Here is a 26,718-nt window from a genome sequence, read left to right as displayed (position 1 = left end):
TTATAGTTGCTCCTCCGGGCCAGGTGACCCCTCCTGACGCCGCAGGCCGGCATCCAGAGTCCCTGCCCCAGGGCGGGTCCTGGTGGCCTCCTCGTAGGAGGGTGGTGAGCACGCCGGGATGAGGGCCGCCTCCCGGGGCAGCGGGGAGTAAGGGAAGCCAGGCTCGCCGCTCCAGGGGAGGCCGGGCCGGAAGTCCGTGACCTCTCCCGCCGAGGGGGGGTGCTCTGGGAGGTCGATGCTGAACACCTGCCCCCGGGGCCTAGCGGCCTTGCAGTGGCGGTACAGGAACAGCAGCAGAAAGGCCAGGAAGAGCAGGATGGTCGCTGGAAGAAGGATGCACAGGAAGGGCTCCACGTCGTCTTTCGCGGAACTTACCTTCTGGGTGCCCTGCAGTGAGGGAACAGAGCTGGGTTAGGAGGAGAGGAAAGAGAGTCTCTTTCCTTTTTATTCTCCGCATCATTCCCACTCTCAGAATCCCTGTCATTTCTTTATGCCAATGAGCTGGAGCCCGCAGGAAATAAAGCGAATTTATATGATGAAGTAGGAATGCAGATGTCAAAAATACACGTTGATGGTATCCTACGGTATTTCATATTACAGTAGGAGAGTAGGTTTTAGTCGGTAGGTCCACCCCTCATTCTTTGAATGGCTGCTCTTAACTATTTATACACTTACTTAATTTAGAACTAGCCCAATGATGTATTGCCCCACAACGGACCATATGGAACTTAAATTCTTTAATGCTGGCCTGAGTTCTGACATCGTTATGTGTTCATGTCACAAACAAAGAATATTTGAGGGGGTGGCTGGCTGGCTGTCTCAGGCCTTTACGCATCTGACTTCAGCTCAGGTCATGATCTGGTGGTTCCAGTGTTCGAACCCCACGTGGGGCTCTGTGCCTGGAGCCTGCTTGGAATTCTGTGTCTCCCTCTTTCTCTGCCCCTTCCTCTGCTCACGCTCTCTCTCTCTCACTCTCTCTCTCTCAAAAGTAAATAAAAAAAAAAACATTAAAAAAGAGTATTTGAAATCTGAGTTAATAGCTAATGTTTATGATGCATGAGATTTTAAAATTCCTTCCATTTGTTTTTGCGATATTTGTAGCATCAATATGGAAACTTTGAATTCTTTAAAGAAAAAATTATATTGTATCGTAGCCTAAAATTTCTCTAAGTGACTATGTAGCAACTAATTTGCAGCCAAATTCCTGCCACGTGCTGAAATTCATGCAACATGCTGGTTTATATCTGTTCAAAGGGGAAAAAAGCCTGAATTGAGCAATTAAGTCTAATGAATCTTATAATCCTATAGAAAACAAACAACCTCCCCACCCCCTAAATACCCTACCTACTCTAGGATGTTATTAAGCTAGACATGAGAGGATTTCTGCAGTGTCTGTATGTTGAGATAGCAGTTATTTGTGAGCTCTATCTGGTATAAACATTAATTGTCTGGTTATTTTCTTAGAGTAAAATCTTTGAAGTGTAAGCATATTTGGTGCTTTGCTATTATGATAGTAATCCTCTTCAGGGCTTCCCGTCTCATAGCCAAACTTCAGTGGAAACATGAAATTAAATATTCTTGAAAGTTCACTGGTTAAAAAAAAAATTGCAGATAAATTCTTAAGCAACCTAGAAGGTATTGCTTTTACACTATTAGCTCACAAGGTAATGATGGTTCTTGAGGGAGTAAATAAGAGCCATGAAATGATGCTTCAACAGCAAGGTACAAAAGCAATATAAAAAATACTGTCCCAAATTGCATACACACTGCTTTCAATAAAGCTGCTAAGAAGTAGTGAGGTATTAAAACAAAAAACAAAAAACCTCTGTTATAAAACTCATACAGCACAAATGTAATGTTTGTATCCACTATTACAGAAGAAAAAAAAATTAAATCCTTATATTGTGTTTCAAACAAACAAGCAAAATACTAAACTCTTTATCTTCTTATTTAAAACAAATTATAATGTCCGTTTGCATGATGGATGGTTCTCTATCCTCTTTCTTTCTTTCTTTCTTTCTTTCTTTCTTTCTTTCTTTCTTTCTTTCTATGTTTGTTTATTTTTGAGAGAGAGAGAATATGAGTGGGGAAGGGGCAGAGAGAGGAGACACAGAATCTGAAGCAAGCTCCAGGCTCTGAGCTTTTAGCACAGAGCCTGATGTGGGGCTCAAACTCAGGAACCACGAGATCATGACCTGAGCTGAAGTCAATGCTTAACTGACTGAGCCACCCAGGTGCCCCTCCCGGCCCTCACTTTCGATCTGCAGGTGTCTTTATGTCTAAAATGAGTCTGTTGTAGGTCACATATAAATGAATCTTGTGTTTTTATCCATTCTGATACCCCATGTCTTTTGATGATAATAAAACTATGAGAGTTGAGGGTCTTTCCTTGATTTTGGGGGTGAGAACAACTATTTTGCTGACCATGACCTCTTAAGACGCTGGCTCATCTAGTGTTGTATAATCTTTTTTGTATCCTGAAGAATTTACAATTATGTGTGTTATTTTGGTGCAAGATTAGTTTATTTAATATTTATATTGCCAGATAGTTTGTTCTTGGTAAGATGTAAGTTCAGGTATTTTAGCTTAAAGTGCATAAAAATTAAAAGTTTTGTTTTTGTTTTTGTTTTGGAGTGTGATAGCCCTGGCTTTGAACTCTAGTAGGACTTTCTAATACCTGAGTGACCTTGGACCGTTTATTTGTCCCCTATGGGTCTGGGTTTCCTTCTCTGTGAAGTGGAAATAGTAACATCTTTTTTGGACGGTTGGCATGAGAATTTAATGAATCAATGTGTGTAAAGCACTTGGTGAATAATAAATATTTATTTATATCTCAGGGACTCACATGGTCAAATTTACTAGAAAATAAAATACTAAAGATAAACAGAAGTCTAGAAATGTATTGCTAAGGTTAGAAAATATAGTGAACATTAAAAAACCTAGCATTACTATGTTTATATTATAATGACTGTATTTTTTCAGAAAAAATATTTTAGTAATATATTTTATGTATGTGATTGTTATATTTCTAAATTACGGGTTCTTTCTGTTTTCTTACGCATAATCTAATTTATCAAAACTACTAACTTAAAATCTGTTGTGATATAATACGACTTTGATTACAAAAGCTATAAGAATAGATGAACTCATAAATATAAATTTACTACCACGAGTAAAAAACAAGTTGGAGTCAAAAGCAATTTAACTATGTTGAGATTTTTTTTTCTCTAGATGAATCAATAAAAATGTTAAAACTGTTATCACTTTTGGTGCTTACAACAATTACTCTTCAACCTTGATAAACTTGGACTGTTTTTGCATAACTCAATTTTCTTCATTCTCCATCAATTATATGAATGATAATAGTTTCTAAACAGTTGGGGGCCATCAAATTTTAAATACTCTATTACACTCTCTAAGTTCAATATGCATAGAATATAAAGATACTTAATGTTCTATTTAAAAGGTTTTGTGTGATAGACACTATTGTTTACAACTATGCCATTTATGGTATTTTCAATACTCATTGCGTTTTTTTACAGTTAGTTTGCAATTAGTTGCAGAATTTTGGAAAGAGAAAGGACATAGTCCCTTCCTGTAATCAGTGCTGCCACTGGTTGAGTCAAATGTATCCAAATATAAAGTAGCACTAAAAGATTTATCTAAGATGGCAAATAAGGACAATTTCTTGACATAAAGAACTCCTTTTCTAGCTAAGAGAAGCACAGAGGTACGGAACAAATTTACGATATCCTTAATTTTCTCTTTCACTAATTCTTGGTGTATTGGTTCAAATTGTTTTGGATTTTTTTTCAATGCAAAAAGGGTGCCTACTTTAAAACAATTTTTGTAAAATGTTTATTCATTTTTGACAGAGAAGGAGAGAGAGAGTGTGAGAGGGGGAGGGGCAGAGAGAGAGAGGGGGACACAGAATCCCAAGCAGGTTCCAGGCTCCGAGCTGTCAGCACGGAGCCCAACACAGGGCTCAAAGTCAGGGACCCTTGAGCTCATGGCCTGAGCCAAAGTCAGACGCTTTACTGACCGAGCCTCCCAGGCGCCCCGTGGATGTCTGCTTTTTCAGTCGAATGTTCTAATTTGTTAACTTCCCTCAAAGTTGTTTCTTTGAATATTTCTCTGACGTGTCTATTGATGCAAGAATTTTGTTATTCAGGGAACATCTCTAAAAATATTCAGTCAAAAGTGTAACTGGTGAAGGATATACAATCATAATTATATACGCAATTATAAATGTAAAATGTAAATATAAATATATACATGAGTATATATAAAATACATCTAAAATTTCTTTCTGGAAGAGGTAGTTTGGGAGGACTTAGACACCAGTCTCCTCAGCTGATGTTCCAGACGAGAAGAAAATAGGTTGGTTTCCCTCCTTTGTTCTTGGGACTGCAGTATCCCTTGCTTCCCTCCTGATGATAACATTAATTGAGTCCTTAGGTTTCTACAAATATTTTTCCCTAGTGCTGCCTCAGGTTGAGGCTTCTTTGGTGACTTCCCAGGCAAAGCCAAGCCGCTGGTGTTTCTTAGAGACAAAAGCCTGCCTGACCCCCCCGCTGCCCTCCCTGAGGTAAGATCTGTGGCTTCTTCTAACTCTCGGAGCAACACTGTCCCCTCCTGACACCGCCAGACAGCCGCAGGGGGGCCTCTTGTTTTTGTGTAAGCAGACATCGCTTCCTGTGTAAAGAACAAAGTCCTAAAACCAAGGTCCACAACTCTGTCGTCCCCTCTCCTGCCCTCAGGTTATTTCTGGGAGAAGTCTGACCCATCACGTGTTCTTGGAACATCTCTGTGGCAAGTTTCACTTGAATTCGTCATTGTCAAAAGACGGGCAACTTTCACGTTACTTCCCCAGACCATGCCAGTCCGTGAAGTCAGCTTTCTGTCATCCCCAGGGAGTAAAATGCGGCCACTAAGTTTTCAGATCCTACGGATACAGGCATTGTTGGCTTTAAAACTGACCAAGATCCTTTGGGGGGAAGAAAAGGCTTAAGTCATGGGTACAGACCTGCAGCTGGGTTTCCGGGAGAGGTAGGCTTGATTCGCTAGTTAACCACTCATGTGTCCCCCTGCCAGCGTGTCCATACTTCCTCCAGCTGCTGGCCATCAGTCCCCGCAGGTTTGCATCCGACTGATGCACCGGCCACCCTTCTACCTCGCTGCCCAGATTTCAACAACACCGCCTGCACGCGGCCTCCATCCAGCTTGGATGTGCTCGGCTGATGGCTGTTGGTAAATTCGTTCTTGGACGAGTGGCAACCAGGAGGAGAAACCAATCAGAGAGACCTCCCAGGACTGACTGTATTTAAATTCAGTGCCTCCGCATTTGTTTTCGTGGCCTTTCTCACGGTAAGGATTGGCATCAGATGTCAGACGTGAAATAGATTTTGAACAGAGGACGTCTCTGCATTAGCATTGTTACAGTAAAACTACCCAAGCGGAATTTCCTTTAATTATTTCCGTGTTCTATGACACAGAGAGAAGGGGTATTCGGTAGAGAAGCAGGACTCCTTTATAACATTTTAGTGAATTATTTAGATGAAGGATGTTAATGACAAAGTTGTACAGAAGCCAGACACACAATAGCTCAGATTGTTTGGAAGAAATATTTTCTGGTTTCAGTTAAAAAAAAATTACCGATACTTAAATAGTATTTCTTTTGATTATCTTGGGAACTTTATAAAATATACCAAGCTTAAAATAAAAAAACCTTTCAATTTGAGCATTCACGGAGGTAACCTTGGGATGTTTAATTCTACGTGTTTATGGAGAATTGAACGCTTAAGACGTGGTGGTTGGATTCTCTTTCTTTTAGCAGAGTAAACGTCAGTTTCAAATATTTATTCAAAATACTGCAATTCAGTATTGCAACTACCCACATCCTGACCTAAGCATCATTTCCATCCAAGCAACTGTCATGATGCTGAAATAGTATCTCTTTTTTAAAAAATTTATTTATTTTGAGAGTGTGTGTGCACACGTGCACACACACACACACACACGCGCACACACACACGCATGAGCAGGGGAGGAGCAGAGAAAGAGAGAGAGAATCCCAAGCAGGCTCCATGCTGTTAATGCAGAGCTCAACTAGGGGCTTGAACCCATGAACCCTGAGATCATAACTTGAGCCGAAACCAAGAGTTGGACACTTAACTGACTGAGCCACCCAGGTGTCCCTGAAATAGTATTTCTTAACTACGATTACTATTTTTTTCTTAAAAATTTTTTGTTAATGTTTATCTATTTTTGAGAGAGAGAAAGAGCCCATGCGTGGGAGGGGCAGAGGGAGAGAGAGAGAGAGAGAGAGAGAGAGAGAGAGAGAGAGAGAGAGACTCCAAAGCAACTCCGCTCCGACAGAGGAGGGCCGGGTGCGGGGCTCCAACCCACGAACCACTAGATCATGACCTTAGCTGAAGTCGGATACTTAACCAACTGAGCCACCAGGTGCCCTATTGTTTTTTGTTAATTAGGATTCTCCAACATTGGCTCATGGTGGCCTATGAATAGGTTTCTGGTGTGAGGTGGTAAACTCAATACAGTTTTAGATCCAATTTTCTTAGGAGGAGCCCTAGTTTTCCTTACTCTTCCAAAGACCGCTGCCCTCCCTGATGAAGTCTGGCTCTTTTTTTTTGGTAAAAGTTTTCACGAAGTTTCCCAGGGCCCAGATCAGTATCTTAGTGTGGAACTCCTTTGCCACTTCATCCTTTTATTTCTTCTCATGGAGTAAATTGATTTTGTGCTCTTAGTTACATAATTGCCTTGTTATTTGCAGCCAATCCTGCATCCCCACGCTGTTAAATCCAGAACACCTGACCTGTTTGTTTATTTATTATTTGCTATTTTGCGTGTCTGTGGCTTTGCCAGGACTATGTCCTCAACTCCTTCTCTACCTTATTACGTAAATACTTTCATTTCTGGAGAAGCAAAGTGGAAATCTGGATCAAAAACATTACGTATGCATCTGAAATGTTGACCTTCCTCCGGCATTGAATGAATCAGATAGAGATTCCTGCTTTTATGGATACATTTTTGGGGACCAAGAGAAACAAATCACACAAGTAAAATGTATATATCAGAAGGTGATAAATGCTCTGGAGGAAAAGAAGAGCAAAGTAAATGCGGAAGGAGGGGGGCTTTTAAAAGGGGAAGTCAACTAGGACCTCAGAGCAAGTGATATTTGCACAGAAAGCTGAAGGATGCAAGGGATTCAGCCATGAAGTTATCAGAAAAGCATTACAGACCAAGAGAATAGCCAGTGCAAAGGGCCTGAGGCAGATACGTGCCTGGTAAGTTCTCAGAATGACTAGAAGTTCAGGGTGGCTGGAGCTGGGAAAAAAGCAGGAGACAAGGAGAAAGAGAGAGAGAGAACATGTGGGAGGTGTTAGGACAGCATAGAGTGTAGAATTTATAGAGCATTGTAAGAATTTTGGCTTTTACTCTAAGAAAAATGGAGAGGTCGTGTAGCATTTTGAGCAGAGGAGTGACAAGATCTGACTTCCATTTTAAAAGGATAACTCAGGCTCATCTGTGTTTGAAATAGGTGTAGGAATTAGGACAAAAGCAGGGAGGCCAGCTAGGGGCTCTTGTAATAATCCAGGGAAGAAACACTGGACCAGACTAGTAGCAGTGGAGGTGATGACGTTCTATATAGATTTTTAGGAATAGACCCAACAAGATTTCTGAAAGAACTGAAAGTGATGCAAAATGGGGGAAAAGAAACCAAGGAGCATTCTGTTTTAGGCTCGAGCAACAGAAAGGATGACCGCTGGATGGGGCAGGTTATTTGGTTTGGTTTTAGTTTTACACAAGAGAAATAAAGATTCAGAATTGAGTTTGGACATGCTAAGTTTGCAATGTGTGGGAATTTGGGTATTTGAATTTGAACTCAGGATTGAGGACTAGACCACAGACAATAGTTGGAACCCATTGTCAGGGAGTTGGTATTTAAAACTACAAGACTTGATGAGCTCACCAAAAGAATTAAGATCAGTAGGATGGGGAGACAAAGGGAGTGGCCAGTCAGGTGTAAGAGAAGCCAAGAATGTCTGGTATCCTGGAATCCAAGGGAAGAAATGTTTCTAGAAGGAGGGAATGATCCTCTGTCTCAAAAGCTACTGTGGAACCAAGTAAGATGATGGATGAGACTTACTACTGGATTTAACAAAATGGGTTGTGGGGAAAGGGGGCCATTGGTTATTTGGACAAGAGCAGTTTTGGTGGGGTGGCTGGGGCAAAGCTTGAATGGAATGGTTATAAGAGAGAACAGGCGGAGCAGAACTGGAGATAGTGAATATCAAAAACTTTGGGTTATTTTTGCCTGAAAGGGGAACAAAAGAATGATGCAGTAGCTGCATAGAGAGGTAGTGTTCCATAGCAAAGTAGAGTTACATACCAAAACAGAACAAGTTCATAGATAACAGAGAAAAGAAGCCATCAATATATGTCAACCCTCAGCAATTCTACTTCTAGAAATTCATCCTTAGGAAATAATCTGAAAAAAATTTAAAAATAACAAAAAAGAATTTGATGAATATTCAAAGGTATTTATTATGTTATTGAAAGCCGTTTTAACACACTTTGAACGTCCATAATAACAAACAACAGGAAATTATTAAAAATCCTACAAAATGATAATTGGCTAATAAGATATCCACATATAAAGACAGATTATCATCTGAAAGTAAGTACCAGAAAACTGTAAAATGCTTACCACATATTAAGAGAAACTTTTCAGGAAACTGCATCTTTATTATACATTTTAATGTCTCTGCATATCAAAAAAAGTCAACGTTAACAACGGTATTTTTTCTAAGTGGCAGAAATATGAGGGTTTTTTTTTTTTATGGGACTATGGTTCTTTTTGCTGATCAACATTTTTAATTTTTCTATGAATATAGATATTATGTTTTCAAGAATTACCAAGACTCCTTGGTTTTCTGGATCTGCTGGTTTGTAGATCAGTTGGGCCCAAGGGAATTTGCTTTAGCTGTTTCACATATGTGAAATAATGGAGGGGTCAGTAATGGAGGAAAAGCCCCTGAAAACTCATGGTAGGGGAAGATTGAAATGAACTAAAGATGCGTATAGAACAGTAGTATTTTTTTCCCACAGTTAATTCTAAATTAGGAAATACATTTGAATTTTAGCAAACTAGTCAGCGTACTTTTTCCAGATGCGATTATAGGAATCAAATAAGCTTCTATTTGATTAGGAGGACTGAAAACTAATCAGTAGACAACAGGGAGCACTGTGAGGAATCATTCTGCCAGAACCAGAGTTCCATGGAGACCAGGGGTTCACCCAAGGGTCAGTTCTGGTCTTGGGTTTTGTCAACTTTGTCCCTGATCATCTGGAAGGGAAGAGACCCAAACAATGTCACTAAATCCACTAGCAATATGGACTGAAAGAAGATGTGCCAGAAATGATCTTTTAAAAAAACAAGTATGACAATAAAAAAGGAAAAATTACTGATATGAAGTTTACTTTGGAAAAATATGAACACTTGTGGAAAAGGAAGATTTCCATTTTGAACAAAAGATTAAAAGAAATTTTATAAAGCTACAATTGACATAAAACAGAATCTTAGCGTTCTTAAGGGCAGATTTTAGTGAGTCTAAGCTCAAAGATCTTATGAGTTCAGTTTGATGAATTTTGACAGTTTATTTACCCCTGTAATCACCACGTAAAACATATAAAATACATAAAACATTTCCATCACTCCAGAAATTTCCTTTCTCCTTCAGTCAACTATTTTTAAATTCCTACCTACAATGGAAGAATATTTTTAAAAATATCAATTCTTCCCCCAAATCAGAAAGCAGGATATGAACTGTATGAGCTTACTGTGTTCTCTAGTCATGAACTTGGGTCTTTTCAAATATTTGGCCTTTAGATCTCTATACCTAGAATCAAGGAAAATCTAGATATAATTAAAGTAGAATAATGATCACAAGGGGCTCCTGGGTGGCTCAGTTGGTTGAGTGTCTGACTTTGGCTCAGGTCATGGTCTTGCAGTTTGTGCCTGCTTCAGATTCTGTCTCTCCCTTTCTCTCTGCCCCTCCCCCCCCGAACCTCTGTCTCTGTCTCTCTCTCTCAAATGTAAATGTTAAAACAATGTTTAAAAACATAATTATCGCAAATGTTTTGAAATTAAATTGATATTGTTGAATTTAAAATTGGAACTAGGTAGGTGGATGCATTTAGATTAAAAATCGTCATGTAATTTGTACATATTTTCTTTGTTCATATATATGACAGGGAGTTGGGTGGAGGAACCCCATTATTTAATGCCTAAACTGTCATATATTATTATATTATCTATTTTTTTTTACAACTCTGAATTATAAGAATTATTTCTAAATTTGCAGATTGGGAGATGAAGGATTCAACAATTTTTTAAAATTAAAATTAAAAATTAAATAATAAAAATTAAACAATTTTCCAAGGTTTTCCAAGATTATGCAATTCCCAGAAATAAGGTCTGGATGTAACCACACCTCACTGTGAGCAAAGGAAATTTAGGATAATGGGGGCTGTTCCTCTTTTCATAGGTGTAGTTGCCTTAAGCTTGATGCGAATCCTAGAGATGACAAATGTTGCATGGCTATAAAAATGAGTCCTCATAGGAAAAATCAGTTGCCTTCAAACTCCTATTCTTTCTCTAGCATTGTTTGTGGGCGTGCGTGCATGTGTGTGTGTGTGTGTGTGTGTGTGTGTGTGTTTTGACATTTTTCCTGACTTGCCTCTATCGCCATCAGCCCAGACACAGTCAATGACCACATCTTCTGCCTGCTTCTGTGCTGTGTACATGCTTTCATTAGTTCATAGGTTATATTCTGTGTTGAAATGGCCCCAAAGTCTTTCTCGACCTCACTAATTGAAGATGAACAATTGTTTTTGAAGTCACGGTCTCTGAAAGCCCAGTCCAGTCCTAACATTCAGTGGGAACTCAGATATTCGCTTTGGGAACTCAGCTATTTGCTACTGGAATCTCCTTTTACATGCCATCTGTATTTCTCTATTGACCACTGTCAGGAAGATGACTTCACCAGAAGATTATTGGATTGCATGTACTTGAATATGAACCCGGGAGCGACTGGAGCTACATCTGGGTACTCTACTCATTTCCTGCTCCGTGGAGGTCCCTATTCAAACTCCACAGTGCTGGCACTTGAATCAGTGGGTCGATACACTGGGCTGTACCATTCGCTTGAGCCCATCAGAATCCCCCAAAAGTTGCTCCCAATCAAATACCTTTAAGCAATGTCATTTAGAAGACCAAAATGCTCTTGGGAAAATTTTAATCTGAAGCAAAACTTTAGCAAGTATTTGGAATGGAACAAATAATGTAAGTGGCGTATGTTAGGTATATTACAGTTCATGGATAAGCAGTAGCCACTGCTGGCCATGCAGAAGAACATAGAGAACATCCACTAACTGGTTTAAATACATGTTTTGAAGTCCTTATTTGTATCGAGGTCTTCTTCCTCTGATTAGGAATACTGTCCTATGAAAATGCTCGATAGATTTGATTTCATGATTTGAAATGAGAGAAATGAATTCCAAATACATCTGGACAGTTTTCATGCGCAGCCTGATTGTTGAGACAAGCTCTCTTCTGTCAACAAGCACTTCAGTAGTTTTGAGGTGGTGATATAATTAAGGTCACAGTGTATAGGTTCCCAATCTTCTTTCTTCTATAGACACCAGTCAGTGCTTTGTGAGCTTGCCCAAACAACAACGACAACAACAACAACAACAGCGGCAAAATCTAAAGGTCCCTTCCTCCTCCTGCAAACACACACTTAGATTATAAGAATAAAATCTTGAGTGGGTTTGTGATTACAGATAGATTTATGGAAATTGTTTTCAGGGGTGACCAGTTGGAGGGACCATTTGGATTGTGTGAGAATTTTATTTACCCCTTCGTTCACTTTTTATGGTTAATTAACCCACGGCAATATTTCCGTTGACTCTCTTGTTTCAAGAATTTGCATATGTGCAAAATGGGCCTTTTGACATTTTCACACACACACGTGTCTGACACGTTGTCCTGTTTATTCCAAACAGTATTTTATAGACAGACTTAAGCAATTTAAAGACTTATTGTCGGGGCGCCTGGGTGGCGCAGTCGGTTAGGCGTCCGACTTCGGCCAGGTCACGATCTCGCGGTCCGTGAGTTCGAGCCCCGCATCGGGCTCTGGGCTGATGGCTCAGAGCCTGGAGCCTGTTTCCGATTCTGTGTCTCCCTCTCTCTCTGCCCCTCCCCCGTTCATGCTCTGTCTCTCTCTGTCCCAAAAATAAATAAAAGTTGAAAAAAAAATTTAAAAAAAATAAATAAAAAAATAAAGACTTATTGTCTTGTAGCACTACGTTGGTCATAAGTCAAACTAACCAGAAATGAGAAGCTTCTGCTTATATAGGCCGCAAACACTAACTACATTCTCATTTAAGTTCCAAAGAACACAGCACAAGGATAGGTGTGACCAGATGGTATAAGAGATTGGAGGCAAAAACAAGAAAAAATGCCTGACCTCAAGGTATTTACCTCCTCTTTTTCTCTTTTATTATATTCTAGCACAATTAGTTTTAATCTGTCTGTCCTTTATAATATATATGTATACATACATAACATATGCATATATACGTCTATATACACACACATATATGTATATATGCATACATGTGCATATATAAAAGCACAAATATATATAAAGGCACAAATAACACATGGAGGTCCCTCTCAAAACATGGGGGAATAGTCACAGTAGTGATGTTTCACTAGAGTCTCTTTGCTGTCAGAAATGGACTTAAATGACCCCTCATCTGTTAGCTCTTCTCAGCCTACCTGTTATTTCCTTAGGGAGCTAATAAGGCAGCAACTTTCCAGGAGACCTTGTCCGTGGCCCCCGTTACCTTTCTCTTCCTGATCCTACTCTCTTTTGAGCTTTTAACCAAGAGGAAAAAATAAAAGTGTAAAGGATATGAATGTTTTAAAACCTGAGTAATCAGAGGCCCCTGGGTGCCTCCATCAGTTACGCATCCAACTCTTGCTTTTGGCTCAGATCATGATCTCACAGTTCTTGACTTTGGCTCTGTGCTGACAATGTGGAGCCTGCTTGGGATTCTCTCTCTGCCTCTCTCTCTCTGCCCCTCCCCTGCTCGCTCTCTCTGTCTCAAAATAAGTAAATGAACTTCAAAAAAAATTTTAACAATCTGAGTAATCAGCTTTTGAATAACAATTGCATTTTCTTGCTAGGCTTTTAGGAGAAATAGGATTTGGAACAACATAAAAACTGTATCTAGGAGAATGCCTGAATAAACTGATGCAGCCACACAAAGGCATACCATGCACCTGTATAAAAGAATACACATCTCTATCTATGGAGAAATGGGAATGTGGTATTAGGGATGAGAAGGAATAATACTCCTGAGTATACTTCTTTATATAATTCTGACTCTTAGAACTTTGGCAAGGTTTCACATATCCAAAAACTTTTATTTTGCTATAAATTGGTTGGTTTTATGTTTTCAAATTTATTGGCATCATTGATTTTAATTCTCTTTAAATCCCCCCTGTATCTCTGTTATGTCCTTTTTTACCCCCAATTTCATTTGTGCTTCCTAACTTTTTTCATCTTTGAACAAGACTGTGGATTTGTCAATTCTATTAATCTTTTCTAAAGATCATATTGGGCTTCTTGATTCTGTCTTTGTTTTCTATTTCATGAATTTCCACTCTGTTTCTTTTCTGTTTTCTTTGAATGTGTTTCGCTGTTCTGATGGTTCTAAATTTCTTGAGATGAATGCTTAACTCTGGACATTTTTAGTTTTATTTTCTTTATGAGTAGGTAGGGCTATAAGTTACCCTCTGACAATCGCTTTAGCTGCTCTCTCCAAATTTTGATATATCTAACTTTTATTACTTAGTTCTGAGTATTTTTACATTTCAATTCTTTTTATTTGACCCGGACTGATTTATTTATTTAAAAAAATCTTTTTAGTGTTTGTTTATTTTTGAGACAGAGAGAGATAGAGCACTAGTGGGGGGAAGGGCAGAGAGAGAGAGAGGGAGACACAGAATCCAAAACAGGCTCCAGACTCTGAGCTGTCAGCACAGAGCCCCATGCGGGGCTCCAACTCACTAACTGTGAGATCATGACCTGAGCCGAAGTCAGATGCTTAATCGGCTGAGCCACCCATGCGCCCTGACCCAAGACTTAGTTAGACATGCATTTAATTTCTACCCGTCAGAGGATTTCCTGTTTACACATTAAAAAAAAATTTTTTTTAATGTTTATTTATTTTTGACAGAGAGAGAGAGACAGACAGAGCATGAGTGGGGGAGGGGCAGAGAGAGAGGGAGACCTAGAATTTGAAGCAGGTTCCAGGCTCTGAGCTGTCAGCACAGAGCCCCACGCGGGGCTGGAACTCACAGACTGTGAGATCATGACCTGAACCAAAGTCGGACGCTCAACCGACTGAGCCACCCAGGTGCCCCTACGCTTTTTTTAATTTATAAATAAGTTTCGTTGTTTTTAGAGAACATACTGATATGATAGCAGTTCTTTAAACTTGTGGCTTAATAAAAATATGTGGTTAGTTTTTCTCTAAGCATTCCATGTGTGGTTGAAAACCATGACTGCTCTAATTGTTGCTTGAAGGGTTCTGAATATTTTAATGAGATCTTAATCTTTTTTTAAATGTTTATTTTCACTTTTTTAAGGTTTATTTATTTTTGAAGGAGAGAGAGAGAGAGCCTGAGTTGGGGAGGGGCAAAGACAGAGGGAGACCCAGAATTTGAAGCAGGCTCCAGGCTCTGAGCTGTCAGCACAGAGCCTGACGCAGGGCTTGAACTCCGAAACCATGAGATCATGACCTGAGACAAAATTGGACGTTTAACTGACTGAGCCACCCAGGTGCCCCAGTGTTTGTTTATTTTTGAGAGAGAGAGAAAGAGAGAAGGAGACAGTGTGAGCAGGGTAGGGGCAGAGAGAGAGGGAGACAGAGAATCTGAAGCAGGTTCAGTGCAAAGCCTGATGTGGGACTTTAACCCTTGAACCATGAGATCACAACCTGAACCGAAGTTGGACACCCACCCAATTGAGCCACCCAGGCACCCAGATCTTAATCATTTTTTTCAAAGATCTTAGATCACCCCAGCCCTACCCCCCAACTTGAATGACCTGATATTTTAATTTTTTTCTTTTAAATTAATAGACTTAATTTTTTTCCCAGTAGTTTTAGGTTCGTAGCAAAAATTAAGCAAAAAGCACAGAGTTCCCATATACCTCTTTAACACACCCCCAGTTTCCCCTATTTTTATTTAAAAAAAAAATTTTCTGTCATCTTTTTATACTTATGCATTTAGTTGCACGGTTTTTTCTTTTGGAAAAAAAATTGGATCATTCTATCCATGTCTGTTTTTAAAAAAAAAATTTTTTTAACGTTTATTTATTTTTGAGACAGAGAGAGACAGAGCATGAATGGGGGGAGGGTCAGAGAGAGAGAGGGAGACACAGAATCGGAAGCAGGCTCCAGGCTCCAAGCTGTCAGCACGGAGCCCGACGCAGGGCTCGAACTCGTGAACCAGAAGATCGTGACCTGAGCCGAAGTCGGACACTTAACCGACTGAGCCACCCAGGCGCCCCATGTCTGTTTTTTTTTTTTTTAAATTAGACAATACAGTTTGAATATTATAGGACACACAGGATTTTTTGCATCATTTGAAGTGTACTATGTTGTATTAGTTTGCTGATTTTGCCATACAGGGTACCACAGACTAGGTGGCTTAAACTGTAGCCTTTCTCACAAGTCTGGAGGCAAGAAGTTTGAGATCAAAGTGTCGGTGGGGTTGGTTTCTTTTGAGGTCTCTGTCCTTGGCTTGTGGATGGCTGTCTTTCTGTGCTCTCCTGTGAGCTACTTGATGTCTTTGAAAATGGATTAGATCCCTACCTTTAAATACAGTCACGTTCCGAGGTACTGGGAATTAGGCTTCAACAAATGAATTTGGGGGGAAGGGGACACACTTCAGCCCATAACACATGTATTTTAAAAACTTTTTTTTTTTAAATGTTTTTTTCAACGTTTATTTATTTTTGGGACAGAGAGAGACAGAGCATGAACGGGGGAGGGGCAGAGAGAGAGGGAGAGACAGAATCGGAAACAGGCTCCAGGCTCTGAGCCATCAGCCCAGAGCCCGACGCGGGGCTCGAACTCACGGACCGCGAGATCGTGACCTGGCTGAAGTCGGACGCTTAACCGACTGCGCCACCAAGGCGCCCAACACATGTATTTTAAATACTTCTTCATTCATGCTGTTTTTCAAATGCTTAAGCAATGGCCTGACAGTTGTCTTTCATCTTTGGTTTTGGAATTTTCTTTTTATCCTTTTGGTTGAGAATGAGCAGAATTTTAGTAAATGTCCAGCCCAAATGTCAGCTTGCCCGTGAAACTTTCCATAAGTTTCCTTGATCTGTGGCTCAATGCTCTATTGTGCGCACCATCGTCATGGCGATTATCTGTCCTGTGGGAGTGTCCTTAGTTATCTTCCGGTTACTGTACTTAACCTAGTTCTCAGGAATCGCTGCTTCCCCATAGTCTATAGCACATGGCTGGTACTCTGAGGATGATGGATGAGATGTAGTTCATTGGCAATTCTGAAATTCTTGGCTACCCAGTGTTTTAAGTTTCAAACCTTACATTTTTTCATACCATTTAGACCCCTTGTATCTCCTTTTTTCTTTCTTTCTTTTTTTTTTTTTAATTTAAATTCAAGTTAACATATAGTGTAGTGTTGGTTTCAGGAGTAGAATTCAGTGATTCATCACTTACATACTATACCCAGGGCCCATCCCAGCAAGTGCCCTTCTTAATGCCCATCCCCCACTTAGCCCATCCCCCCACCTGCCTCCCTCCAGCAACCCTCAGTTTGTTCTCTGCATTTAAGAGTCTCTTATGGTTTGCCTCCCTCTCTGTTTTTATCTTATTTCATTTTCCTTCCCTTTCCCTGTATTCATCTGTTTTGTTTCTTAAACTCCACATTTGAGTGAAATCATATGTCTTCCTCTGACTTATTTTGCTTAGCATAATGCACTCTAGTTCCATCCATGTTGTTACAAATGGCAAGATTTCATTATTTTTGATCACTAATATTCCATATATATACACATATATATACATATATATGTATACATATATACATATGTATACACACACACATACATACTTACATAGCACATCTTTTTTTTTTTTAATGTTTATTTTTGAGACAGAGAGAGACAGAGCATGAATGGGGGAGGGGCAGAGAGAGAGGGAGACACAGAATCGGAAGCAGGCTCCAGGCTCTGAGCCATCAGCCCAGAGCCTGATGCGGGGCTAGAACTCATGAACCGTGAGATCGTGACCTGAGCCGAAGTCGGACGCTCAACCGACTGAGCCACCCAGGCGCCCCTTTAATTTTTTTTTTTTTTTTAACATAGCACATCTTTATCCGTTCATCAGTAGATGGACATTTGGGCTCTTTCCATAATTTGGCTATTTTGAACATCATGAATTAGTGTGGTACATTTGTAACAAGTAATGAACTAAAATTAATATATTATTCTTAACTAAAGCCCATAGTTTAGTTTTCACTGTATTACACATTCTATGGGTTTCGACAAATGTATCATGATGTGTATCCACCTTTACAGTTATCATACAGAATCATGGTTTCACTGCCCTAAAAATTCCTTGGGCTCTGCCTATTCATCCCTTCCTCCACTCCCTAATCCCTGGCAACCACTGATCTTTTTACTGTCTCCATAGTTTTGCCTTTTCCAGAATGCCATATAGTCGGAATCATAAAGTATATAGTCTATTCAGCTTGGTTTCTTCCACTTAGCAATGTGCGTGTAAGGCTTTTCTTTGTCTTTTTGTGGTTTGATAGCTTATTTAAGTTCTGGGTTTTTAAAAAAAAATGTTTACTTGAAAGAGAGAGAGAGAGAGAGAGAGAGAGAGCGAGAGCGCGTGCATGTGTGCACTGGTGGGGGAGGGGCAGAAAGAGAGGGAGAGAGAGAGAATCCCAAGCAGGGGATTCTGATGTGGGGCTCAAACCCACAAACTGTGAGATAATGACCTGCTTAACTGACTGAGCTACTCAGGTGTCCCAGTTCTGTTCTTTTTTAAGTCCAAATATAAGGTACTGTTGTCAGGTAATTCTTGTTTAGATATATTTATATATTTACACATTTCTTGACTTACTACCCTTTTGCATCTAAGACTTTCCTTTGGCCATCATTATCCAGCTTCCTTCCATGAAGGAATAAAAATCACTCTTAAAAACAAACAAACAAACAAACAAAATACATATATACGTATGTAGATATATATCCTTATTTCACTGTCCTTATTGAATGATTGATTTTCTGAGCAAATATTTCCAGATTGACAGATGTTTTTTTATCAGTATTTTGAAGATATTACACTGCTATGTTCAATAGCCGTTGTTGAGAATCTAATTATAATCCCTATGTCCTTATATGTGGTCCTGTTCTGTCTGGCTGCCTTTAAAGTTTTTACTTTGCTTTTGGTCTTTAATGTCATTGTGCAATTACAGTTGGAGAATCTTATTTGTATCTTATTATAAGTTGCGTTTTAAACATGTATGGGCTCATGTCTTTCATTTGCTTTTGGAAAATTTGGAATTAATACCCTAATGCCTTTCTTTCATTCCTTTTGAGACTGCTGATAAATATATTTTAGACCTTTTCATTTTGTTCTCCATGTCTTCTCTTCCCAGGTTCTGTATCTTTCACTTTGCATTTATCAACTGGTTAGTAAATTCCCTTTTCCTCTGAGTCTAATTAGCTGCGAAACACATCTATCCTTAGGTTTCAGATTTGAACAGTGATCTTTTTCATTTCTAGATGCTTTAGGTTTTTTTCCCCCTGAAAAGTGGTTGGCAATTTTTTTTATAGTCTTTTATTCCTAGATTGCTTTATTTTTGGAATCGCCTTCTTATAACTTCATTTCTTTATTTGGTCCCTTAAATATCTGAATCCTTTAGAGTCAAAGTCTGTTTACTTTTGCTTAATCTCTCTCAGGAAAGTGAGAGCGGATTTCACCCTGTGTGTTTGGTAACTTTTGCAACTGGGAGTTCGTTATTTTGTTGATCTTGGTCTGTGAGAAGCCGCAGATACTAAATTGAAGGTGCTTTCGCTAGAGATGGTTTGCATTCAGTACCGATGGGCCCAACGCGGGGGGATCACTTGTGGGATCACTTGAGCCGCGCTTGAGAATTCAGGATTCAACGGGGGAGCTGCAGATTCAGCGTATTTGCCTTGCTGGAAGCAGCAGGCTCAGCTTTCCGATTCCAGATTCCATGGTGACCTCTGCTCCAGTTTCGGCTGAACCTCACCTTGCCTGTCAGACTCGCAAGTGTCCCGCTGTGCATTGTTGTACGATGGAGCATTTCTTAATCTTATTTGATCGGGGAGCTTTGTGGGGGAGGGGACTCGTTTTCGGATCAAGTTTTCCAGTGACCATTGCTTCAGTTCCGGTCCAACCCCTTTATTTTAGAGGGAGGAAACTGAAGCTGGGTGACCAGTCCGGTGTTTCACAATGAGTCTGTGTTAAGAGTGAGGGAAAAATCCTTTACATCATACTTTCTAACAATTGCCATCATCCTTTCTACGAACATGCTTTCTAATCCTGGAAAGTCTGTTAGTAAAACATCCACTTGTTCTCTGGTGAAAAATTCTTTTATGTGACATGTCTCTAAGAGCGGACTATCTTGGGACAGATTTATATTTGGGGCAGATGTTTGTTAAAATATGTAAGTGAAATCTTAGATTGTTTTTGGTTAGGGGGAGCAGTGAGATTGATGTTCTCAACAATAAAAAGTATAGATATTGTTCTTGGTGAAGGGTACATGCTGTGTAGTTTTCCGAGAGTTAGGCCAGGAGATTGAGAAAGATATTTGTATACCCTAGGGTATTGCTGTTGAAATACGGAGGAGCAGAGTATTAATAATAGTTTGTGGCTCAATTTATCCAGATGAAAGCCTTTGAATTGAAACGTGCATTATTTAACAGTCCCATTTTTTGACATACAGTTGGGATACTGGTGATTTAATTTGGAGACATTGGGTTGGAAATGCCAAGTTTAATCTGCGTTCTCATTTTGAGGCTAGTCCCTTAAGCAATATTTACAACTCAAAATTTTGCTGAATCATATTTCAATTTCTTGCCTTTATATATTATACTTTATGCATTTTTAAAAGAATCTTTATCGTTAAAAAAATTTTTTTAAGTTTACTTATTTATTTTGAGAGAGAAGAGAGTGGGGGGGGGAAGGCAGAGAGAGAGAGAGGGAGAGAGAGAGAGAATCCCAAGTAGGCTGTGCACTGTCAGCACAGAGTCGGATGTGGGGCCTGAACTCACGAACTGTGAGATCATGACCTGAGCCAAAATCAAGGATCGGGTGCTTAACTGACTGAGCCACCTGGTTCCCCTACTTTACTCATATTTTAAAGACACCTGCTGGTAGTTCTCCCTGCAAATAGATATTTATTATGATTGTTATAATAAGCAGGTAGTATTAAATTAAAATTGGAGCCCTTTATCCCTTAGTCATTGAATTACAGAATACTAGTATTTGGAGGATTCTTAGGTCGTGGAGTCGAAGTTCAGGGCTTCAAATCCTGAATTAACCCCCCAGCAAGTGGTATAGATCCTTTGCTACTTGGCGATATTTTTGTCATTTACTGAGCAAGCATTTCTATTAAGTATCTTTTGTTAGTAGTATTATGTTACTCATTATTTTTTAAGTTGTAATTCTAGTTAACTGTCATATTAGTTTCAGCTATACAACATAGTGATTCACCAGTTCCATACATTACTCAGTGCTCGTTATGACAAGTGCACTTCTACACTTGATCTTAGCCAAAAGGCCAAGGCGTAATGACAAGTAGACTCCTTAATCCCCATCCCCATATCACACCCCCCCTTCCCCGCCCCACTGCCTACCCTCTGGTAACCATCAGTGTGTTTCCTATAGTTAAGAGCCTTTTCTTGGTTTCTCTCTCTCTCTCTCTCTTTTCCCTTTTGCTCATTTGTTCTGTTTCTTAAATTCCACACGAGTGAAATCATGGGGTATTTGTCTTTCTCTGACTGACGTATTTCTCTAGATCCATCCATGTTGTTGTAAATGGCAAGATTTCATTCTATTTTAGGGCTGAGTGATATTTGTATTGGGTATCTGTTAAGTTCTAGGCATTGCGTTTACATGAAGCTGTCTCTTCCCAAAGAAGCTTGTAGTTGTGTGTGGGACAAGCCAATGAACAGTTAGAGGTTGCAGTGAAACATTTGGGCAGCTGTATGCTCAAGGAGCACCTAGAGCCATGAAAGAGGGCATCTAAACCAAGCAAGTATGTGAGGAAAGGTCTTCTGAAACAAAGAGACAACCAGCTCTTTTCCCTCCTTCCAAACTTTCACAGCTCTCTTTGAATCCTTTGCCAACTACCCTTCTTTTCTCGTAGGCTCAGTTTTTCTTTGTGAAACAACTTTAAGCAAGAACTCTGTTCCATTTTCACTTTAGTCCACTTTCCTTATCTGTTCTCATCCACCATGCTGGGGATCGTACCAAGGAAGAGCTGTCCTTTTTGTCCAGAGCAAGTGATGCTGCCTAGGTTGGCATCCACCCTATGATCCAACACAGTCTCCTCCCTCCTGGGATCCTGTTCACCTTTTCCAACATATCTCCCCCACCCCCCATCCCATGCACACATGTGACCCACTCACTCCATCCTGTCCCCTCCTCTCATACCACAGGAAGCCAATCCACACGCCCCCCCCCCCACCATCCCTAGCAGAGAGTCACTATCAAGGTTCTCTCTTTCAAATGATTTCCCCTCAGTCCATAAGCATTAGATTAACTCCTATCCTGTAATGAACAAAACAAGAACCTTAATTTTTTTTCTCTAGGCCATTATTCCTTCTGCATGTTCCCTGTTGTTCTCCCTACCTACAGAATTTAAAAATAATAATAATAAATAGTTATCACTCCTGCCTTCACTTCTCCCAATTGTTCATTGTACAATTTGGCTTTGGCCCTCGCCCTTGTCTTGAAATTAGTCTGATGAAAGTCACTACAACTTTCGAATCTATGGTGGACCATTTCCAGTGTTTATCCTACTTCGTGTTTGTACTGAATGTTCTCTTCTTGAAGGGTTCACGTACTTGACTTTGGGACACCCTGACTGCTGCCCTCCAGTCTAGCTGATGGTTGTTTTTCAGTCTTCTCTGTGAGCGTCTCTCCCATGGGCCTGCTGTTTTTGTTCAGTTCATTTTACCTGATATTAAACTTTCCCAAAAAGCAACTTTAAGTGTAAAGATCCAAATAGGAGAAATGGAAAAGAGTAGGAAAAATTTACCATGCAATTATTAATCCAATGATTAATATCAGGAATGTTAATATTAATTGATATCAACCCAAGAAATATTAATAGAGATTTAAAGTTATAATAAGGGGGTCAATATGTTAAGATGATATAACTATATATATATATAACTATATATATATATAACTATATATATATATAAAACTATATATATAACTATATATATATATAAAACTATATATATATATATATATATATATATATATAAAACAACAGAGCTTTAATATATACAGTAAAAGCAGAAAAAATTAAGAAGCAGTAGACAAATTCACAATCATATTTGGAGATTTTGACATTTCCTCTCAGTATCATTGACCTAGTTAGAATTTATGGAAAACTCCACCCAACTACAGTAAGATACACATTCTTTTCAAGTATACATGGCATACTCAACAAGGGACAGACCATATTATGGACCATAAAAATTGTTACATTGAAAAGAGTTAAAATCATGTCCCCTGGAATTTAAATTGGAAATCAACAGAAAGGTATAAGGAAAATCTCCAAATATTTGGAAATTAAACCACATACTTTTTTTTTTTTTTTTAAATTTTTTTTTTCAACGTTTATTTATTTTGGGGACAGAGAGAGACAGAGCATGAACGGGGGAGGGGCAGAGAGAGAGGGAGACACAGAATCGGAAACAGGCTCCAGGCTCTGAGCCATCAGCCCAGAGCCTGACGCGGGGCTCGAACTCACGGACCGCGAGATCGTGACCTGGCTGAAGTCGGACGCTTAACCGACTGCGCCACCCAGGCGCCCCATAAACCACATACTTTTCAATAACAAAAATTAAAAAAGAAATCACAATGAAAGTTGAAAAATATTTTGAACTAATGCTACCTTAAGACTTGAAAAAGGAGTAAATTAAACACTAAGAAGTGGGTAGGAGAACAATAAAGACAGTAATAGAAATCAAAGAAATAAAAAATGGGCAAACGTAAGGAGAATTAATAAAATAAAAAGTGAGTTATTGGAAAAGAATCAATAAAAGCAATTAACTTTTATCCAGACTTATCAAGAAATGGAGAGAGGGCAAAGGTTGCTAGCTTTGGGAATGACAGGGGAGCATTTCTACAGATATTTAAAAAACAATAAAGAAATATTGTGAATAACTTCAGGCCAATAAATGAGTCAATAAACGAGTTAATAAATTCCTACCAAAGCTCACTCCAGAAGAAATAGATATACCATGTAATGTAGCAATTGCATTCCTAGATATCTATACAAACGAAATGAAAACTTACATATATATGTGTATAGCAGCATTATTCATAATAACCGAAATGTAGAAATGACCCAAATGTCCATCAACTGATAAATGATAAACAAAATGTGGTCTGTCCAAACAATGGAATATTATTCAGCCATAAGAAGCATTGAAGTCCTGATACATGATACATGCTGTAATTTGGATGAATGTGGAAGGCGTTATGCTAAGTGAAAGAAACTAGTTATAAAAGACCCATATTGTATGATTCCATTTTTATGAAATGTCCAGTGTAGATAATTCTAGAGAGATTCTAGATTAGCGATTGCTTTAAGGCAGGTGGAGGGAGGTGATAACTAAAGTGTAGGGGGTTTGAGGTGATGGAAATGTTCTAAGATTTACCTGGCAATGGTAGTGACATTTTTGAATCTAAAAATTACAATGAATTGTACACTTTAAATGGGTGAATAATATGGTATGTGAATTACAGCTCAATAAAGCTGTTATATAAAGAAAAACAGAGATAACCTGGATAGGCTATATCTATGAAAGAAATTAAACTCACAGCTTAAAATCCTCCCCAAAAGAAAACTCCGGGGTCATCTGGCTGGCTCGTTTGGGGGAGCAGGCGACTCTTGATCTTGGTGTTGTGGGTTCAAGCCCCATATTGGGTGTAAAGATTACTTAAAAATAAAAATCTTAAAAAAAATCAAATTAAAAAAAAAAAAACAGAAGAAAACTCCAGTCCCAGTTGAATTCATTGATGAATTCTACTTAACATTTTCAGAAAAACAGCATCAGTTTTTACAAAAAGCCTTCTAAAAATTAGAAGAGAAAGATACACTTCACAATTTATTCTTTGGGGCTACCATCACCTTGATACCAAAATCAAAGGCATTACCAGAAAGGAAAACTGCATTACCAGGATGGCTCATGAATACAGATGTAAAAATCCTGAACACAATTTTAGCAAATTAAATCCAGCAATATCTGATAATAATAATAATAATAATACATCATGACTATGGGCTGAATTATGTCCCCTCCAAAATTCTTATGTTGAAGCCCAAACCCCCAATGTAACTGTAGTTGGAGATAGGGTCTTTGGAGAATAAGGTTAAGTGAGGTCATAAGGATGTGGCCCTGATGCCATGGGATTGATGTCCTTGTAAGAAGAGGAAGAGATACTAGAGATCTTTCTCTTTGCACCTGCTCAGAGGAAAGGCCGTGTGAGAACTAGGCAAAAGCATGGATGTCTGCAAGCCAGGAAGAGAGGCACTGCTACTGCCTTGATCTTGGACTTCCAGACTCTAAAAGGTGAGATAATAAACTTCTGTGGTTTAAGCCACTCAGTCTATAGTATTCTGTTGTGGCAGCCCCAGGAGACTAATATAGTGGAAATTAAGCTGGTTTTTCACCATATTAAGTGACTTTAAAAAAAAAAGAAAAATAAGGGGCCCCCGGGTGGCTCAGTTGGTTAAGCATCCAACTTCGGCTCAGGTCATGATCTCACGGTTTGTGAGTTCGAGTCCCACATTGGGCTTTCTGCTGTCAGTGCAGAGCTCACCTTGGATCCTCTGTCTCCCTCTCTCTCTGCCCTTCCTCTGCTGTCATGTGCTCTCTCTCTCTCAAAAATAGACAAAGATATAAAAAAACATTGGGGTGCCTGGATGGCTCAGTTGTTTAAAGCGTGCACCTTGAGCTCAGGTCATGATCTCACAGTTGGGGAGTTTGAGCCCCACACTGGGCTCACTGCTGTCAGTGCAGATCCCGCTTTGGATCCTCTGTCTCCTGTTCTCTCTGGCCCTCCCCAGCTCATGCTCTCTCTCCCTCTCTTAAAACTAGCAAACATTAAAAAAAAATAAAAAGCCATATACAAAAGAATATATACTGTATGCATCATACATCATATGTTTATATGAAATTCTAGGGGAAAAAATACCCCAAAGACAGAAAAGAAAGCAGTGGTTGCCAAAGGGCAGGTTGGATGGGGGGGGTGACTCGCTTAAGGATATGGTTCGGGTAGTGAAAGTGTCATCTACCTTGACTGATACGTTGGCTGCACAGCTTTATATTTGTCACACTTACCAAAGTTCACACTTAAAACTGGTAGATTTCACTGTATGTAACCTAGATATCTATACAACGAAATTTTGTTTCGAATGCTATAAGAATGCACAGTATATGAGGTGTACCTGGAGTCGTGTGGATAGGTTGGCAGCTTGCAGGAATTTTTGGAAAAGCGGAAGCTGTGAGTGGGAGCTTCATGAAGGCAGGAGGGGGTCTTTCTTGTGCACTGCTGTGTATCTAGGCTGTGTCCTGGTGCTCAGCACATGGTGTATGCTCAGCAGAACCTTAGTGATTGAATGGAGAATGATAGTCTCTCTAAGTATCAAAGAATGAAGATTGGGACCAAGGAGGAGCCGTGTAAATTTCCAGAGCCTGGCAACAAAAGGCCAGGAAAGGGGAAAAACCAATTACGTGGAGACCTCCGTGCCACCAGTATACATGTTAACTGTATTCTAATGATAGTCATATTAGAGCTCTGTTCTGCCTACACCAAACGGATAAATACATGACTTTAAATTTTAAAGGAGGCAAGAAGATACACAAATTCCTCTGGTTTCAGTGCAGATGGAAAACTAATGGAGAGGGGAAAGTCTGGAGTTAGGGAGAGTACTGGAGAGACTATTGGGACGTGTGGGTCAAAGGAAAGTTCAGTTGCAGTGGAAATGAATATAAGGGAGGCCTTGAAGATACTTTATCCTTTTCTTTTTGTGGACTTTTTATTTGTGCACAGTAAGTCTTTCCCTTTCAAAGACATTTCCCCCACCCCCTCCCTGCCCCCGATTCAGAGTAATCAGTACACAAGGAATAGAAAATTAAACATAGGAGAAAATTAACATGTCTACGAATTCTATCAACTTAAAAATTTAAGATCTATTATTTCTGATGTGTTTGTATGTGATTGTATCCGATTGTATGCGTGTACTTTTTCAAACGAATATGAAGGTTGGATGAAAACATCTTAAAGTTGGAACACTGC

General features: G+C 39.4%; 1 protein-coding gene across 1 annotated transcript; it reads right to left on the bottom strand.

Annotated features, from left to right (window-relative positions):
* On the bottom strand, positions 1-10,830 carry SMIM28 (small integral membrane protein 28). The gene is made up of 3 exons (XM_045500939.1): positions 10,760-10,830; positions 5,027-5,177; positions 1-387 (listed from the first exon to the last, which is right to left on the bottom strand). The coding sequence occupies exons 1-3, from the start codon at positions 10,828-10,830 to the stop codon at positions 1-3; spliced, it is 609 nt and encodes a 202-aa protein (XP_045356895.1).
* Between the last annotated feature and the right edge of the window lie 15,888 nt (positions 10,831-26,718).

This window comes from Leopardus geoffroyi, chromosome B2 (assembly GCF_018350155.1).
Source record: "Leopardus geoffroyi isolate Oge1 chromosome B2, O.geoffroyi_Oge1_pat1.0, whole genome shotgun sequence".
NCBI lineage: Eukaryota > Metazoa > Chordata > Mammalia > Carnivora > Felidae > Leopardus > Leopardus geoffroyi.
The sequence above is the reverse complement of the archived record's forward strand: the minus strand, read 5'-3'. Positions and strand labels throughout refer to the sequence as shown.

Coding starts and splice junctions, on each gene's coding strand:
- SMIM28 (XM_045500939.1), bottom strand. CDS start 10,830: ATGTACACAGCACAGAAGCAGGCAGAAGATGTGGTCATTGACTGTGTC. Junction 5,178..10,759: donor GCTGATGGCGATAGAGGCAA/GTCAGGAAAAAT, acceptor AAATCTGGGCAG/CGAGGTAGAAGGGTGGCCGG. Junction 388..5,026: donor TCCCGGAAACCCAGCTGCAG/GTCTGTACCCAT, acceptor CCCTCACTGCAG/GGCACCCAGAAGGTAAGTTC.